This window comes from Triticum urartu, chromosome 1 (assembly GCF_003073215.2).
Source record: "Triticum urartu cultivar G1812 chromosome 1, Tu2.1, whole genome shotgun sequence".
NCBI classification, from domain to species: Eukaryota; Viridiplantae; Streptophyta; class Magnoliopsida; order Poales; family Poaceae; genus Triticum; species Triticum urartu.
In genome coordinates this window covers 559,991,714-560,010,565 of record NC_053022.1, presented here as the reverse complement: position 1 = coordinate 560,010,565, position 18,852 = coordinate 559,991,714, and the positions used below count along the sequence as shown (strand labels likewise).

Sequence of the window (18,852 nt, the reverse complement as noted above, 5' to 3'; positions counted from 1 at the left end):
GAGTTGAATTATAGTATTCTGGTAGAGTAGAAATGCTTAGCCATGCTTATTACCCTATAGGTGCATTGTTGAATGACCTTTGAGTCATTGACACTTGAAACTTATCGCTGAGCTAGGCTGATTGGCCCTTGTTGATCTCCTCTACTCTCTTCTACTCTGGGTGAAACTTACCATCTGAATACTGGCGCGGGCGACAGCTAAATCAATGATTGAAGGAGCGATTGGCTGCCCTTCACAGGTTGAAGGGGGCAATCAGTCGTCCGTGTCGCATGAGGCCTAATAAGTCTTGGATTTGAAGATTGTGATAACAGTATAGCCACATGCTATATGGGCACTGGCTTGGTCAAGTAAGCTAGTCAGCCTTAGGTGTCGATGTCGCCGTACCGCAGATGGGATAGCTGCCCTGCGGGGAGTATCCTCGGCACAGATGGGGGGGCCGGTTTGAGGACGTACTCTCAGTTCTGTGCGCCAGACCCGGTGGGCATGTCACATCTTTGGGGGATCTAGTCGAAAGACCTCGTCACAATCTCCCTGCCGGTATACTAGATGGTGTACTACGCTAGCGACGGCTAGTGGCAACAAGTCGAGATTGTGTCGTGTGGGTAAAGTGTACAACCTCTGCAGAGTGTAAAACTATTCGAATAGCCGTGTCCACGGTCAAGGACATCACATGAATCTTTCTTGACATACATGACCTGTTTTGGTTATTCCCTCTTTACCCCTATTCTTGGAACCTATGAAGAGTGTGAGTTGATCGAGGATCTTCACTTTGATGAAAGTTATTCTGGAGATAAAACACATTCTCATCAAAAACTGCTTTTATCCAACTGCTTTATTTGTCAAACAAAATTAGCTTTATGCAAATGAGCCATACAGCCTTCCTTTGAAGCCACATGTAGCTATTAGGTTCTTCCCGGTGGGAGGCATGTTGAGTACATAATGTACTCATGGCAATAATTTTATTGACAACAGAGTTACCTGGAGACGAAGATGATGACTACAACTACTATGGCGATCTGTAGAAGTGAGATCACGTGGACTACATCGACTGCCTGTGGCTGAGATGGAGTCGCTACGCACTGTACTTTCCGCAGTTTTTCTGAATGTAATAAATGTCATGAGACATTTCGTTAGGTATGTCTTGTGACAATATATATTACTTGTAATACTTTAATGTATTGTGCAATGATATCATTTCACTGTATTGTCAACAATGATTCTGAGGTTGACAAATATATACGGGAGAATCTGGATGCTAATTCCGGATTCTCACACGAAATGTCCGTAACCGAATTCCCTATGGCCTGCGAAAGTGCGAATGCCACTGCCACCCCACTGATCATCGTCTCCGATTGGAGCATGCAATTGCGGACGAATCAATACGCGTTTGTGTCGTCGTGCCCCATATCGCAATGTCACGCCAATTTCACCTCCCCTTCGTCATCGCGCCAAGCGCACAAGCAAGCTCAGGAAAGCAGGAGCCGCCATTGCCGCCGCGTGTATAAAGGTCGAGCATGGGCAAGCCAGCTGCTGCACGTAGTAGTGCAGGTGTGGACGACGGCCGTGTTGGGCGAGCAATGGAGCCTCGTTGGACCGATCACGGCCACGGCGGCGGCGAGGTGGAAGGAGCTCCACGGCGAGCGGTCGTGGGAGGGGCTGCTGCGGCCGCTGGACCTGGAGCTCCGGCGCAAGGTGATCTGGTACGGTGAGATGGCGCAGGCCACGTACGACGCGTTCAACCACGAGAGGCACTCGCCGCACGCCGGGCTCTCGCGGTTCGGCAGGAAGCGCTTCTTCGAGCGCGTGATGCTGCCGGGCCACGCCGCCGCGTACCGGGTCACCAGGTTCCTGTACGCCACGTCCTCCGCCCACGCCGCGAAGGCCGTCGCGTTCGTGAAGGGCGGCCATCCGCGGAGCCGGTGCAGGGAGTCCAACTGGATCGGGTACGTCGCAGTGGCCACCGACGCGGGGAAGTCCGTGCTCGGGCGCCGGGACGTGGTCGTCGCGTGGCGCGGCACCATCCAGGCGCTGGAGTGGACCAACAACCTCGAGTTCGCCATGGTGCATCCCAGTGGCATCCTTGGCGACGCCACCGGCGCCGACGCCATGGTGCACCGCGGCTGGCTCTCCATCTACACCTCCACCGACCCGGCCTCCACCCACAACAAGGACAGCGCCAGAAGCCAGGTAATCTTGTGACTATATAAACGACAGCATTGTCACGTACAGTGTAGAGCTCACATGCAGCTTCATGCTCGTGAAACCATGAATGCCAGGTGCTGGCTGAGGTGCGGAAGCTGGTGGACACGTACAAGGACGAGGAGGTGAGCATCACGGTGACCGGGCACAGCCTCGGGGCTGCCCTGGCCACGCTAAGCGCGTTCGACATCGCCGAGAACGGCTACAACTGCACGGCCTCGGCGACGTTCCCGGTCACGGCGTTCGCGTTCGCCAGCCCGCGCGTGGGCGGCGCAAGCTTCAAGAAGCGGTTGGACACCGCGGCGGCCGCCGGCCTCCGTGTCCTGCGCGTCCGCAACGCCCGGGACATCGTGCCCGGGTACCCGGCGCTGCCGTACCACGACGTGGGCGCCGAGCTGGTCATCGACACCAGCGCGTCGCCGTACCTGAAGGCGCCCGGCGACGAGAACCTGTGGCACAACCTGGAATGCTACCTGCACGGGGTGGCGGGCGCGCCGACGGCCTCCGGACAGGGTTTCGAGCATGTGGTGGAGCGGGACGTGGCGCTGGTGAACAAGTCGTACGACGCACTCAAGGAGGAGCATGGGGTGCCGGCGGCGTGGTGGGTGCCGTGGAACAGGGGCATGGTGAAGGGGGGCGACGGGCGCTGGAGGCTGGTGGACTGCGAGGACGAGGACGACAGGGAGGACGCCGCCGTGCCGCCGGTGAACAAGTGAAGCCGACGTCTCCATCAATCCATCTCACGTTCGTGTCATGCTCATGCATGCATGTGCAAATAATTCGTTCACGTTCAGGGTCTATGATCTAGACTAGTATTTCACGTTGTTGTTTTCAAATATCCCAATGATTTGTAAACTGCAGTACTGCATCTACATTCTACCTTTTAATTGCGGGATTATATCCCAAATGATGTTTCCAGGAGCACATATGATGCTAATTATTCATAAATACAAGCCTATTTGCATGAAAGCCTCTCCATTCTCCAAATACTCCCTCGGTCACATAATACTAGATCGTTGGTGGTGCGCGTTGCCGCACCCGTCAATTTGACAATAGAATGATAGGAAAGTGTAATTATACGTGTCATTTGACGATAACTTACCCATAAAGGTCACAAGTTAAACCTCAATGTATTCTAGTAGTCACTTTAACCGATCTATAGATCTCGACCAAGCTACGGGATATGCTCAGCTAGAATATTTGATTTACAATCAACAAAAAACGACCAACTGCTTGAAAAACATAAATTCTTCAAGCAGTGATGACAGTGGACGGCCTCTTCTTCAACCATTGCGTGTCGTGCAACAATCTAAAGCAGCAAGATAATTATAATGCAAGTTTCACCAATGCAAACATTCTATTTATCGAAAAGTGAACATGGCAGGGAGCCAGGGACCATTTACATAGATGTTCTAAAATTTACTTGGACTAAAAAAGAGTACACGAGGCCTCCAGAAACATTTGGAAATTAATTGATAAGATCATTTGGCTGCACATGAGGAACACAAATGAGACAATCACAATATATGTATATGATTGCAGTATCAAACATTGGGTTCAAAATAGATCCTAGCCGCTTAGATTTTTTACTTATCTCTGGTTTGGACTATTAACCACAGCCCGCAAAACATACTTTAGTTAATCTTAACCATGACACATAGGCATTAATGTAAACTAAAACTACAGACTGAGGCTAGTCATAGTGGAAGTAACTTAGCTAGTAACATAGCGCACTCCAAGAAATTTTTGCTTATGTGACAAGTAATTAATGAGAGGTGGTAACATAATATGTTACTGTAACATAGCGCTTTCCAAGATAAGATGAGTCCACAAGCTAATAAATAAAGGCATCTAAGATACTAGTATTATGTTACTTTGCATTATGAAGGTAGTAACTTAGGCTAGTGTCATATGCATGACACTAGTCTAAGTTACTCCCCACTATGATCAGTCTGATGCACTTGATTTTCACCGAGCATAGAAAATACAGACATGATGGGATAAATGTAAATTGAAAGGACACCGGGCGGTGCTGCCAGAGGCTAGATCTAGCCCCATACGACATGATGCATTAGAAGATAATTTAAGAACATACCTAATACTTCAATTCAGCTTTATATATGCCTATCTTAGGACACAGCTATGAGGCATAAACATTCATAGGATCTAATACTATGCCTAGTTTTGTTGGACACCAATCCATTAGAGAAAAATACGAAGATCTTGCATGGCAATTTTATTTGGCTTCCAATACTATCTGGCAGTTAGCCATTGGAGATCGATAGCTCTAGGATTCCTGGAGCCAATCGAGCAAAACCAGTTATCAATCCGTGCACCAAGTTGACAAGGAAGAAAAAATAGTAGCAAGAACCTAGAATTAATAATTAGTTGAAAGAAGAAAGGTAGGAAGGTGAATCTACGGCAAGGGAGAACCAACCCTACGGAATGGAGTTCAGGCCTTCTGATTTAGCATTTTTTTTTAAGAAATTCCATGGACAAACAGAGTAGAAAGCCCTCTTCTTCTACATTGATGATACTACTCTCTCGGCGGAGGTCGCTGGTCACCCACGGGAATACCACCACCGGCTGGCGGCGCTGGCTATCACAGCCATCGCAGCAAGCGTTGACCAGGATCGATGTCGTGCCAGTGCAGGGGATTGGGCCGCGAAGCAAAGGGCTGTGGCGGGAGGCGAGTTTGTGGAAGGAGGCAGGATTCCATTGGTGAAAGGGATGGGGATGAACAACGGGATCTGGCCACACAAAGTATCTCCATCGTTAATCAGTTTAGGACACGAGTATCTCCATTGCCTTGGTAGGGCACTGGTCCTTACAGCCACATCCCAAGGCAACTTTAAATATATTGTCCACAACAAGCCCTGCGGCAAAAAGATACTCTCTCCGAAACTAATATAAGAGCATTTAGAAATTAGTAATCTGCAACCAAGAGATGATCTAGAGCACAAGATTTTAACATAAGCACCTCTGGAAGGTCTCGAAGCGTATCAAACGGTGGTCCCTCTGAGTCATCACAGATGTAGTCGGACATAACTCCACAGAACATAATGCGACACATTTTAAACCGATCAGTCGCTGTGATTCCGTTGGCATGGTTTGCTTAACGGTTCAAACTAACGATCTGCTATTCTGCTGCTGCTGCCACTTCAGCGGAGTTCCCATGAATCCGGATGGCAATGATCCACCACTGTAGTTGCGAAGTCGATGATGTCCCCATCATCCTGAACTGCAATGGACATGCATAAACCAATTAAACTTAATTACTCTAATAAATAGTACTCCTATCAAGATAGCAGAGCAACCGGAGTGGATCTTAACGTCCATGTATTTTAAGCGGAGTAACATGGAGAGGAATATACTCATACCTGGCCGGAATTGCGGACGGGGTTGGGCCAAGAGCAAAGTGACGAGGAACCACTATGGTGGGTGGCTGCCGCCAGACATGGAAGTCGTCGCCGGACCGTGCTGTGGCGGGAGGGGGTGAACGACGGGATCTGGCGGTGGTGGTCTGGTGGGGCGGCGCCGCAGCATGGTCTCTCGATTGTGTGAGAGAAGGGAGGGCCAGATGGATTGGGCTTACCCGACGCTAGACGGGTGCATATGGTCCAATCAACCAGAAAACTCAGATTTTTCTACTGGAGTAGCTGCCCTCTAGGACAGCCAGCCCGTTCGCAAGAAAACACGTGATTAGGCAGCAATTAATGGCCAAAAACCAATCTGGAGACTCAATCTCACGGCTATAAAGTGTGGATGCGTGAGAGGGCCCTAAATAAGATGTTAGTGTTTCAACCTGTCATGGGATGAAGGGAGTACTTTTAACATGATCTCAACATCATGACAATTAAAGCTTCACCTTATACCACAAGTTCATTTCTACCTTCATCACGGGGTAGGAACATTATCGACGGAGTGTCTATACATGAGATTGTGCATGCAAAAAAAAATCAAGTTTGAAATACTTCTTTTTTGTGAGAAATCAAGTTTGGAATACTTCTTTTTTGTGAGAAATCGAGGTTTGAATACATTCAAAAAAGTTTGGAATTATAGTATTTCTCACTGTTCTCTGAATTATTTGGGATAGTTCCATACCATGGTCGTTATCCACATCTATATAACTTAAGTTTTGTGCCTACGTATATTGTCGATCAAATTTTTTGTAACTCTTGCTTGCCTAAAATCGCCTGATATACTAAACTTAAAATCGCTATCAGACGAATATGTAATTCAAGAAGAAAATCTTTCGGCGAATGAATACATGTATACATTTTGCAATAATAAATTGTTAAAAATAGAATTTTTCTTCTAATTCGAACACCGCATTGGGTACATGAATAGCTAAAGTTAAAATTTAGGTTTGTAAATGAACTCCGTTTGAAAGCCTTGATAACTAAGTCCAGAATAAACTATATCTTTTTATATTCTTATTAGTTGTACAAAGAATATGACTCTTTATACTTATGAAATATTATATAAAACTAAACTCAGTATTCTATTTCATATCTTAAGTGAAATAATTAAGTAGCTGATATCAATATATATATATATGGTGATGAAATAATTCATATTATATACACAAAATTCGAAATGAGAAATACATGGAAATTATCAATATTTGTTTTCGTATATAATATATGAAATCCATCTATAACCATAATCTTGAAAACTATTATGCAATTTTTTGGATTTCCTTTGACAAAGAATATTCGCGAGAGAAGCAAAACCGCGGCGTCCTCAAAGGTATCGTCATGCATTTGGCTGGATCTACTCATGATAAATCGTATACCCCAAGCTTGATGTGTGTCAACGTAAAAACATTTTGATAGGACAACAAAGAGTGCACATGATTAGAATAGAGGCGAGCATAAGTATTCATGAAATGTTGTCATAGCTGATGTTCAAACTACTAAGTGAGGCCGAGAAGAAGCAAGCAATATATGCATGTACAAATAACGCATAGAGCATGAGTAAGAAAAAAAATATGTCATGTGTGCAAGTGAGTATCATATGACAAATGAATACCACGTTGTTACAATAGCAAAAAAACATAGAAGATAAAGATAATGCTGACTATGTAATTGATCATTTATGTCGTTCTAAGTATTATAGTTTTATGTGAATAACATTCACATGGATGGAGAAAATAGAAAGGATGATGAATAGAGTGGGGGAGAGTGCTTAGAAATGTTAGTTTTGTTATCAAGGATTTTGCAATATATGTAAAAGAAAAGTATATACAAATTCTAGCCGCGCAAATGCACAGGCCACGCTGCTAGTTCCTGTAAATTAAAGGAGGCCTAGAGGGAAAACCGATGCGGCCGTGTTCATGTGTCCCGCGCGCAAGTGAGGCATAGTAAACTATGCTCTTTTTTATGTGCGAGATAGTAAAGCATGATTTTGATTTGCTCAACTGAAAGAAATGCTACTCCCTCTCATCCGTATCAATGATTTACTCGATTTTTAGACCACAGAAGCACTTCGTCGGGGAAAGTGTAATCCATGAGCCTTTCCCCGGGCGTGGTTTTCAGAGCGGATCCTCCGTGTGTCCCACAGGATACGTCCCGAGATGCCGCCGGACGGCGACCTGCGACGCCGACGCCCGCCGTGCGCCCACAGACCCACCGCCGGCGCTGTGGCATCCAGTTGTCCACCGTTGGCAGCGACACGGCCAGCCACCGCGGGATCTGCCGTGCGCTGCGTTCACGGCGGGCGCACCACGCCGATGCCGCCCTCGCTCTGCCCTCCGACGAGGCCGAGAGCGCCGCGCGTGCGGCCAAAGGTGCCGTTGAGCCGTGCGTGCGTAGGCCAAAGACAAAGAGAGCGCGCGCATCTCCATGCGCGCAACGTCCAGAATGATATTGTACCGGCGCGGCCGTTCACGTGAGTGCGTCCCCGTGGGCGGGTCGCATCGCGGCCGTCGATGGGATCGGACGGCCGGGCGAGGCGTATAAATCCATCCAGGTCACCCCGACCCCAAACCCCTCACCAACCACCGGCAGAAGAGAGAGCCGCCCTTCGCTCCCCCCAGAGGCCAGAGACGGACACGATGGCGGCGCCCACCTCCTCCGCGGCATCCACCCTCGCCCCCTTCTCCCACCCCAAAACCCTAGCCGCCGCCACCGCCGCCGGAGGCTCATCCTCTGTCGCCTTCTCTCCGGCCGCCTCCCACCCTGCATGCGCCCTATCAGTCTCGGGCGCCCGCCGCCGCGCGGTCGCCGCCATGGTCGCGGCCCCGGCCAAGGTCGGCGCCGCCATGCCGTCGCTCGACTTCGACACCGACGTCTTCAACAAGGAGAAGGTCTCCCTCGCCGGCCACGAGGAGGTACGTACGCGCCCCCGCCCCCACTCCATCTCTCGCTCCTCACTCCCACCTCCGGGCTTGCTTTTTTGCTCTGGATTCTTACGATTTGTTCCGTGTGCGGCTGCAGTACATCGTGAGGGGCGGGCGCAACCTCTTCCCGCTGCTCCCGGAGGCCTTCAAGGGCGTCAAGCAGATCGGGGTCATCGGATGGGGCTCCCAGGTCCAGTCTCCAGCTCTGCTTTCCTCCCCTCTATGCGCAGTTTCTTTCCTCACTCGAGAGATTTACATGTCTGTCTACTCGAGACACTGCTTGGATGTACACATCAGTCGGTGCGGTCAAACGGAGTGGCTGATTTCACAGATTTGCTCTGTTCTGCCACTTGGTAGGTTCAGAGTTTGCAGGTCTGTCTGCTGGCTCTAACAGATTTTTCTCTATGGTGCTTTTGCAGGGTCCGGCGCAGGCCCAGAACCTGAGGGATTCCTTGGTGGAAGCCAGGTCTGACATCGTCGTCAAGGTTAGCTGTTCTCATGTACAAGTATCCAGCTTTAGACATGGGATTGAGTTTTCACTATGTGTTTAAGTGAAAAGCTCTGACTGAAGCTTTGGCTTGCAGCCCTGAGTGGAAAGAAAACCCACAGCTAATGCTTATTGTTTTCTTTAGCTTTCTAGTAATTTATCACTCGTTTACCTTTGATGTTATACAACTTGGAATATGCAAATTGTGTGCCAGCTTATATTCTGTCTCATTTGGTAGGTACTTTGGCACTACCATGTCAGTTGTTCAATAAGCTGTCTTTTTTGCTTTCAGATTGGCCTCAGGAAAGGTTCCAAGTCTTTTGAGGAAGCACGTGGTGCTGGATTCACCGAGGAGAACGGAACCTTGGGAGACATATGGGAGACGGTCTCTGGCAGTGATCTTGTGCTGCTGTTGATCTCAGATTCTGCCCAGGTGTGCTTCACTTACGCTCAATAGCTTTCTGCATGATTTTAAGCTTTCCTTTGTTAATTGTTTGTTTAGATCAGGCTCAGCTTCAGGATGATGTTTCTTTGCATCCTGTTGGTTTAATTAATTAATTAATTTAACTTGCATGTTCTGCCTGGAGCATACGTACTATCTATCATTCACTGCATGATACATTTGTCTGAGTCCCATCATCACTTTATTCTATCCTTGTAATTAAAGTTCTCATTTACTTTCTGCAGGCAGACAACTATGAGAAGATCTTCTCTCACATGAAACCAAACAGCATTCTTGGTTTATCTCACGGGTTTCTCCTTGGACATCTGCAATCACATGGCCTTGATTTCCCTAAGAACATCAGCGTGGTTGCTGTATGCCCCAAGGGAATGGGTCCATCAGTTCGGAGACTGTATGTTCAGGGCAAGGAAGTAAATGGTGCTGGCATCAACGCTAGCTTTGCTGTTCACCAGGTATGGTATTTTGCTGACTTCTCAACTATCAATTTGGTCTGAAGGCATGCAGCTACCCGTGTGTGTTTGCTCTTTTTGATGTATAGGATGTTGATGGAAGGGCCACTGATGTTGCTCTTGGGTGGTCGGTTGCACTAGGATCCCCGTTCACCTTTGCTACCACTCTAGAACAGGAGTACAAGAGTGATATCTTTGGGGAGCGAGGTGAATCTCCTTTTCTTCTTTGTGACTTTATGTTGCCTGTTATGATTGTGCTGTTGCTAACCAGTTTTTGTCCAGGAATTTTGCTGGGTGCTGTTCATGGCATCGTGGAGGCTCTGTTTAGGAGATACACAGAGCAAGGAATGGACGAGGAGCTGGCATACAAAAGCACTGTGGAGGGCATCACTGGAATTATCTCCAAGACCATCTCAAAGAAGGTATGCCTTGATTGAACTTTTTGTAACCACCTTTAATCTTTGCTTATCAGTCCAATTTGCCCCTTCTTACCAGGGGATGCTTGAAGTATACAACTCCTTGAGCGAGGAAGGCAAAAAGGAGTTCAACAAGGCATACAGTGCATCATTTTACCCTTGCATGGACATACTCTACGAATGCTACGAAGATGTTGCCTCTGGAAGTGAAATCCGGAGTGTTGTGTTGGCTGGTCGGAGGTTCTATGTAAGTTCTTCTGCTGTTAAAACTGCAACCTTCCAATCCGATTCTGTTCATGATTAGGTTTGGGGTGTGGACACCAAATAAGACAGGGTGATTATTGATTCACACCATCTCATTTTCTTTATGCTTGCACAGGACAAGGAAGGCCTTCCTGCTTTCCCTATGGGCAAAATCGACCAAACTCGGATGTGGAAGGTCGGCGAAAAGGTGCGCTCGACCCGGCCAGATGGTGACCTTGGCCCTCTCCACCCCTTCACGGCTGGAGTTTATGTTGCACTTATGATGGCCCAGGTCAGGCTCCTCTCCACTCAGTTACATATTATACCAGTACACTAGAATACGATGGCTTGACATCTTATTCAAGTTGATGATGATGTGTAAGCTGTAGATTACACTTCCTGAATGATTGATTACTCTACATGAAACGAAAGCAATTACTGATCTTTCCTGTTTCCCTTTCTAAACTGCAGATTGAGGTGCTGAGGAAGAAGGGGCACTCCTACTCTGAGATCATCAATGAGAGCGTGATCGAGTCGGTGGACTCGCTGAACCCGTTCATGCATGCGCGAGGGGTGGCCTTCATGGTGGACAACTGCTCGACGACGGCACGGCTGGGGTCGAGGAAGTGGGCGCCCCGTTTCGACTACATCCTGACCCAGCAGGCGTTTGTGACGGTGGACAAGGACGAGCCCATCAACCAGGACCTCATCAGCAACTTCATGTCAGACCCTGTCCATGGCGCCATTGAGGTCTGCGCCGAGCTGAGGCCCACCGTCGACATCTCGGTGACGGCCGACGCGGACTTTGTGCGCCCAGAGCTCCGGCAGTCTGCCTAGGTTTGGGGCTGAAGAGTTGTTTTTTGATGGGTGGACAATTCATGGACTGTAATGTATGCGTGCGACTAGCTGTTTGAAGTTGTGAACTGCTGTCAGGTAGAGAGAGACCCCTGTTGGTGGTGGACTGAGTGAGTCGTCTTCGTTTCCAGAATAATAAAAGTTGGTTCGTCGGGATAGATGTTGCTGTTTGTGTAGCTTTTGCCGCATCTCTCTCGAAATTCACGTACCAGTGGTAGAGCTCGCCCGCGTCGTCGGTGGCAGTAACAGCAGACGCTGCCCCGGCCTAGCTTATGGTTTATGGACTGTTATGGCGTTTTTTGTAATTGAAAGATGGCCCTCTCCTATCAACAGTAACATGCTGATGTCTGTGTGACGTGGTAACTGAAAACCGGTCAAAACAACCCAGAAAACAAAGGAGGTTTGATATTTGTCTGGTTATCGAAGTATGGGAACCATATGGTTCAACCCTAGAACAAACTAAAAATATGGTTTTAGCTAAATCCAGACTCGTAACACTTTATACAACCCGGATGACGAAGGATCACAGCGCGCAAAGCACAAACCTGCCCGAAGCGCAAGCAGCAAAAAAACACAACGAACCAAGACTAAGAATATCCAACCATAGATAACCAATCCCTCTGCAAACTATTATATAAGTGTTTAGATTACTAAAATAATAGTGATCTAAACGCTCTTATATTACTTTACAGAGGGAGTACCAGCTAAACAAATAAAAGGAAAAACAAGAAAGGAACTGAAGCAGGGCTAAGAAGAGACTCCAACTTGCATCCAACTATATCAACTATACCAGCTAAGCGAAGGAAAAGCAAGAAACGAACTGAAGCATGTCAGAGAAGATCACGAGTAGCTAATTCATGAAGACTTTCAGGGGGGAGCAACTGAAGGATCAACCACCAATCCCAAGGACGCCTGGTCGCCAACCTTGTGAGGAGCGGTACACCTCATTTGCTACTTGCTCAATGGCGCCGCCTTTCGATTTCTCTCATTTATCTGCAATATAGACCAGAAATTCAATAGCATATCAGCCTCACTAAGACCATAGGATCACTAATAATTTTCTTCTCAAAGATAACATCATTCCTGCAACCCGACTGAGTCCAAAAAAATAGCAGAAATCCCAACTCGCACCAACTTTTTCTTATCATGCTTTGGAAAGCTTTTAATCCAACTTCGAAAACATTCATTTAGGTTATTATGAGTGGAACTTACATCAAAAGCACATCTCAACAAACTCCAAATGAGTCCAGCAACAGAGCATCGAAAGAAAAGGTGATCAACGCTTTCATATTCCCCACAATAACACACACATTTTGTTACCAAGCCATCCCCTTCTAAGGAGATTATCTTCAGTAAGAATGCTCTTTTTCACCATTAGCCAAAGAAACACTTTAATCTTAGCAGGTATTTCATTTTTTCACAGAATTTCTTAGGGAAATTTCATTTAGGTTCCACCAATTTCTTATAAAGAGATCTCACAATGAACTTTCTATCTGCAGTAAGCATTCATTCAATTTTGTCTTTACCCTTTCCCATTTTAACTTCTTCACATCTCTGTTTCAAACTCTCACACAATTCCAGAGACTCCCCATAAAGAGTTTTCCTAAAGGCAAATCCATTCCAGCCTTGCACCAAAGCATCAACTATAGTGATATTATGATCAAAACTAAGGTCATAAAATCTAGGGTAAAGCATGTTTGAGTAGGCTTTTCTTACAATATTTGATATAAAAGTCTTCAACTTTCAAGAGGCTTGTCCAAAATTGAGAATCTCCCACTTTGGACTCGACCCTAGATAGGCATTTGTTAGGGGCATATTTGTTTGACAACACGCTTTTCCATAAACCAGACTCAGTTTCCAACTTCCAGAACCACTTGGCCAGCAAGGCCTTATTCATAAGCTCCAGATTTAAAATTCCCAAACCACCCCGATCTTTGGGTTTACAACAGGTATTCCAATTAACAAGATATCTTCATCACCTTGCCAAACCATGCTAGCTCTAAAGAAAGCAACCCTTTTCTTACAATAGGAATAGGGTAAAAGGACATTATAAACAAAGGTATATTAGTGAGATAAGCCTGCACCTGAGTAACTCTACCAACAATAGTTCCTATCAATTTTCCTTGCCAACATCCACACCTCGTCTCAGTTTTATCCTCAACCCCTTTCCAATGTTTATTCCTAATTCTAACATTGGACAGAGGCATACCCAGATATTTTAGAGGTAGACCTTCTAACTGACAAGAAAAAATCTCTTGGTAGAGAGCAGTTTTGTTTTTAGCATCTCTGAAGAAGAAGAATTCACTTTAATGAAAATTCATAATCAAGATTTAATTTTTCCTGTGAATTCCAAAACGACTCACCGCCTCACATGTTCAAAATTGTTTGGCCTCGTTTGGTTGATATTTGGACCAAAGTGAGTACATATGATGAGTTATTTTTTTTATTGATTGACGATTTGCAAGTTCATGGATACCAAGTGCGCTGGAGATGTTACAATAACTACACTGGTGGTTTTCTAATTTGATTTACCCCGCAAAAAAAAAATCGACATGCATGTCTTTCCACAAATATGGGCATATATTGTGAAATGCACAGAACATGGGGAGTAGTCATTCTGGTGGAAACTCTGGGAATTCACTTGTGATCTTCAATGTATACTGCCTCGGTTTTCAAATACATGTTGGTAAACCGCATTATGGATTAGTACCATGGAAGTAATATTTCTTTTAAACGGCGGCAAACGATTTGCCTCATCCATTAATTAAGAAGAGAAAATAGAGTTTGTTTGAATTACAACCGACCCATAAAACCCCACATGGTGATTACTCTCATGCTACAAGTGCCCCTAGTTTCTTAGCTCCCGCAATGCTCCAAAGCTTGGCCTCTCCTAGAGTGTTGAGTAGAATCAGCAGCGGTGCACTTTTGTTATGGAAGACATGGGAGTTTCTTTCATTCCAAATTGTTCAAGAAACAAGCATGGTGAGGGAGGCCACGACCTTCCAGTTGGGTACGGTCAACCCGGTCCTATGATCCCAACAAGACTTGACGGAGTCCTCCAAGTGCCATGAAGAGATGTCCATATAGTGTAGACCAAGCTTCTCGATTACCAAATTCCATAGCCTAATTGTGAACGACACTTGAAGAAGAGATGCACTCCCGTTTTTTGCTCCCTCTTGCATAGAGGGCAAAGGCCATAATTTGGCCACCCTCGTTTGGCCAATCTATCGGCGGTCCAAACCCGGTTTTGAATGGCTAACCATGCGAAGAACTTGACCTTGGGCGGGATCCAAACTTTCCAAATCATTTGGTCCATGGGGGAGAGAGTCATTCCCAAGAATTGTGCCTTGTAGGCGGAAGCCACCGAGTAGTGCCCATCCGTAGTGTGCCTCCACACAATGTCGTCTTCGGCATGCTCATCAAGGTGGAAATCAAGTAGAAGCATCCACAGCATGAAGAACTCCCTTATGTGGGTGACGGAAACCATGGTGGATGGGTTGATCTTTAATATCCATGCACTAATAACATGTTGAACCATTTTTTCTAATTCTCCACATCACACCAGATTCTACAACAGTTGTCCTCATTTGAATCTGGTTTAACTTGAAAGTTTTTTGGATTTTTCGCTGCTAACTGGTGTGCGATGTGATGATACTTCAAATTCTTGTTTAACCTGGCATTTAAAAGAAAACGACCAAATGTGGGCTATACTTTAAAATTAATGCAAAGAGTCAACATGGAGTTATCTGGCACCCCCATGATACCATTTTTTGCAAGCCGGTAAGACGACCTAAGGCGAACACCAATTGCCAGGACGCCTAAGCGCCTAAAGCGGCAATTGCAAGGTGCCGCGAGGGCGCCTTGCTGCATGTTACGACAAAATTTGGCAGCTTTACCTTAGTCAATGCACATAGTATGTAATGTCACACCTATTCGTTCATATTGTTTTCCACATCGTCTTATCTACTGACAAATGAAGAAAAAAAATGTTGACTGAGCTGACATGAGTTATTTCCTTAGTGGTTTGTGCCCATGTTGGGGACTATAATTTTGTTAGTTTAGTCATTTTAATGCCTTTGTATACGTCATCTTATAAGGACACATCCTGCAATGTGTATTCATTATGATCACAGTGATGTGTGAGTGAAATCTTGAACCAGAAATAGCAGCTAAGTATCCTGGTGGTGGACAGGGGAGCATGAATCACATTGGACTTGTACGTATAAAACACTGGTGCTTGCGCCATTTTTCAGTATTTGTTTAGAGCTAGCAATACTACTGTACGTCTTAAAGCTGCCTCTTCCCCAGTGAATAGTGCTCCAGTCACCTGTAATGCTACCTGAGTTCTAAACTGCTGTTAATACTTGAGAGATGTAAGTTATGCTTTCGAGCTATAGTTAGCTAGAACTATATTGTACTTGTCTTCTAACACTTCCTCTTATAAATAAAGTCTAATAATGCTGATATATTGCGCAATAGAGCATCAGAGGATTGAAATTCTATAAACTTGGTACGATGCCACAACCACGACGATCGAGGACTCTGCATCCTGAAATAAGAACAAACATGACAATTAAATATGCATGATCTGTTGGCAATTAAATATGCACTTTTGATACATGAGCACTATGGCGAAGTCATCCATTGACTACAGACAGGTTGAGCATTCAGCACGCTTTAACCTGAAAGCAGATAGTGAGATCCTGTAAATTTGGCAGCTAGTTGTTCTTGCCTGAAACTCTTCAGTTGAAGGTGATGCAGTGGTACAGCATAGATGGGGATTTAGTCTAGTGGTAGGATATTTGCTTAGGGAGCAAAAGGTCCCGAGTTCAATTCTCGGAATCCCCATGTTGAAAACCCTTTTGCAATGCCATTTTGTGCTTTTGGTGCTCCGAGGATAAGGTTTTGGACCACAGGTTTGATGAGGTCCATAGCCTCACTATGCATGGCCATAAGGCCATTCCTCTTCTGTTTTGTGGCTGTGGTTCAACTGAAGAATTTTCCGGTTCTATCTGCATGCTGTTGTAATTTGACTGCAGACTGTCATCAACACATGCAAACGGTACAATAAACAGAAAAATTATAATAATTTCGTGAATTCTCGGAACACCTCTTTCTTTTGGTATTTTCTAATTTCATGAAGTTTGCCTTTCTTCTACAGCTGCTTGAGAGTAACACAGCTGGATTTCTTTTCTGAACCCTTGGAAGTGACCTCCTGCTCCTGACCCCAAATTTTATAGGATATCAGGACCTAGGGTTTACAAGATCCTATTCGGTTAGTATCGGTGGAGGAGTCCTCCTAGACGTTGACTTCCTTGTCGTGTACTCCAAGTCTTCCGGGTCCTTCTCTTTATTGGGCCCTTAGACCGTGAGGTTGGCCCAGGGCATAAACCGATCTAGGGGGCCACGGGTCGTCCTACTTGGGCCGGCTTCTGACATGATGAGGTACCCCTGGGCCGTAACATCATCAACCTGGAAAAAACACGGAGATATCAAACCAAAAAGGTGGCTCCTTTCTATGAAGATTGAACTACCTCGGAAGTACTGGAGAAAACCGAAGTCTCAGAAGTTCTAGAGGATGACAAAGCATTTCTGAGTGAAAAATCGCAGAAATGCTGAAGTCATAGCTCACATGTTCCAAAAATATTTGCTTGGGAGTACCTATACTGAGACTCTTGTGTTGAAGCAACTGAGGGGGGCTCGTAAGTTTCAGATCAAATTTCTCTCAAATAAACTTGGTAAACAGTCAGTCCTCTCAATTGATTTTGCCATTAATCATCAAAACCCAATAAGAGTACCCAAGAGATGCACTTTCAATGTTTTTTTGTGTGCAGCGCATTGCATATGGAGTGCAAATACACCCGCTCATCATGCTTATAAGTCAAGTAAACTAGATGAAAAAGTTGATGTGATGTTTGGTGGGTCCAATTGATGCCTAGATCTCTGATCCCTTTGCCTTGCTCGAAGAACTTCTAGTGACGCACTACATATTGAAAGAACTAGGATTGGAAGCGTGTGCTCTCAGCAGGGACGCATACGTGTTTATATAGGCAATATATTACATGATACGGCTAGGTTGTTTGTAGACTTGATCCATACTCCAAGGCTATACAAGAGAGGATCTATCTATCCTAACAACCTGCCTAGATACAACAAACTCAACGTACAAACACGCACACATATTGTCACGTTACAACTTAAGCCTATAACTTAACATCCTCCCTCAATCTAAACACGTCAAGGTTGAGATTGTTCTTGAAGGCTTGAAGTTGTCGAGCTTGAAGAGGCTTCATGAAGCCATCGGCAACTTGATCTCCTGTTGGAATGAACCTGATGTCCAAGAGCTTCTTAGCAACTCTTTCACGAACAAAGTGAAAATCAATTTCAATATGCTTTGTTCTTGCATGGAACACAGGATTCGCAGAGAGGTAAGTTGCACCCAAATTATCACACCACAAACAGGAGACACGTGGCCTTGCAATTCCCAATTCATCAAGCAAGGTTTCCACCCACATTACCTCAGCTGTTGCGTTTGCTAGTGATTTGTATTCTGCTTCAGTGCTGGAACGTGAAACTGTAGCTTGCTTCTTTGCATTCCAAGATACAAGGTTAGAGCCAAAGAAGACAGCAAATCCACCAGTAGACCTCCTGTCATCAAGACATCCTGCCCAATCTGCATCAGAGAAGGCACTCACTATTGTTGAAGGTGACTTACATATTTTAAGACCAGTTCCAGCACTTCCTTGGATATATCTGAGTATCCTCTTAACAGCTGTCCAATGCAGAGATGTAGGAGAATGCAAAAACTGACAAACCTTATTAACAGAAAAAGCTATATCAGGTCTTGTCAATGTTAAGTACTGTAGTGCCCCAACTACACTTCTGTATTTTGTTCCTTCCTCTGGACTTAGCAATTCTCCTTCATGCAATGACAACTGTTCAGTAGTAGACAGAGGTGTACTGGAGGGTTTACAATCCTTCATCCCTACACGTTTAAGTATCTCTGTTGCATATTTTTCTTGGGTTAGCAGAATACCATCATGTATCTTTTTTACTTTGATGCCTAGGAAATAATGCAACTCGCCCAAGTCCTTTAAGGCAAACTCATTTTTCAAATTCTTAAGCAAAGCTAAGGTAGCCTCTTGAGAGGAACTAGCAACAATTATGTCATCTACATAAATGAGCATAAAAATGATCACCTTCCCTTTCCTGAAATAGAACAAGGAAGTGTCTCCCTTGGAGGGCCGAAAACCAAGTTGTTGAAGCTTTGAGTTCAACCTTGAATACCACGCCCTGGGTGCGTGTTTCAATCCATATAAGGCCTTGTCCAACCTACACACATGTTGTGGTTTGGTTTTATCCACAAAACCAGGTGGTTGTCTCATATAAACCTCTTC

At 45.5% G+C, this 18,852-nt stretch overlaps 2 protein-coding genes and 1 non-coding gene across 3 annotated transcripts; all 3 read left to right on the top strand.

The window, feature by feature from the left end:
* Positions 1-1,299: 1,299 nt before the first annotated feature.
* LOC125533147 (phospholipase A1-II 6-like) lies at positions 1,300-2,915 on the top strand. The gene is made up of 2 exons (XM_048696905.1): positions 1,300-2,187; positions 2,277-2,915. The coding sequence occupies exons 1-2, from the start codon at positions 1,300-1,302 to the stop codon at positions 2,913-2,915; spliced, it is 1,527 nt and encodes a 508-aa protein (XP_048552862.1).
* A 5,269-nt stretch (positions 2,916-8,184) lies between these two features.
* LOC125530094 (ketol-acid reductoisomerase, chloroplastic) lies at positions 8,185-11,613 on the top strand. Its single transcript, XM_048694488.1, has 10 exons — positions 8,185-8,533; positions 8,640-8,732; positions 8,962-9,027; positions 9,322-9,462; positions 9,717-9,944; positions 10,031-10,148; positions 10,224-10,363; positions 10,437-10,604; positions 10,737-10,892; positions 11,072-11,613. The coding sequence occupies exons 1-10, from the start codon at positions 8,258-8,260 to the stop codon at positions 11,435-11,437; spliced, it is 1,752 nt and encodes a 583-aa protein (XP_048550445.1). The 5' UTR covers positions 8,185-8,257; the 3' UTR covers positions 11,438-11,613.
* A 4,618-nt stretch (positions 11,614-16,231) lies between these two features.
* On the top strand, positions 16,232-16,303 carry TRNAP-AGG. The gene has a single exon. It is a non-coding gene; the product is annotated as a tRNA-Pro (tRNA).
* The last annotated feature ends 2,549 nt before the right edge of the window (positions 16,304-18,852 follow it).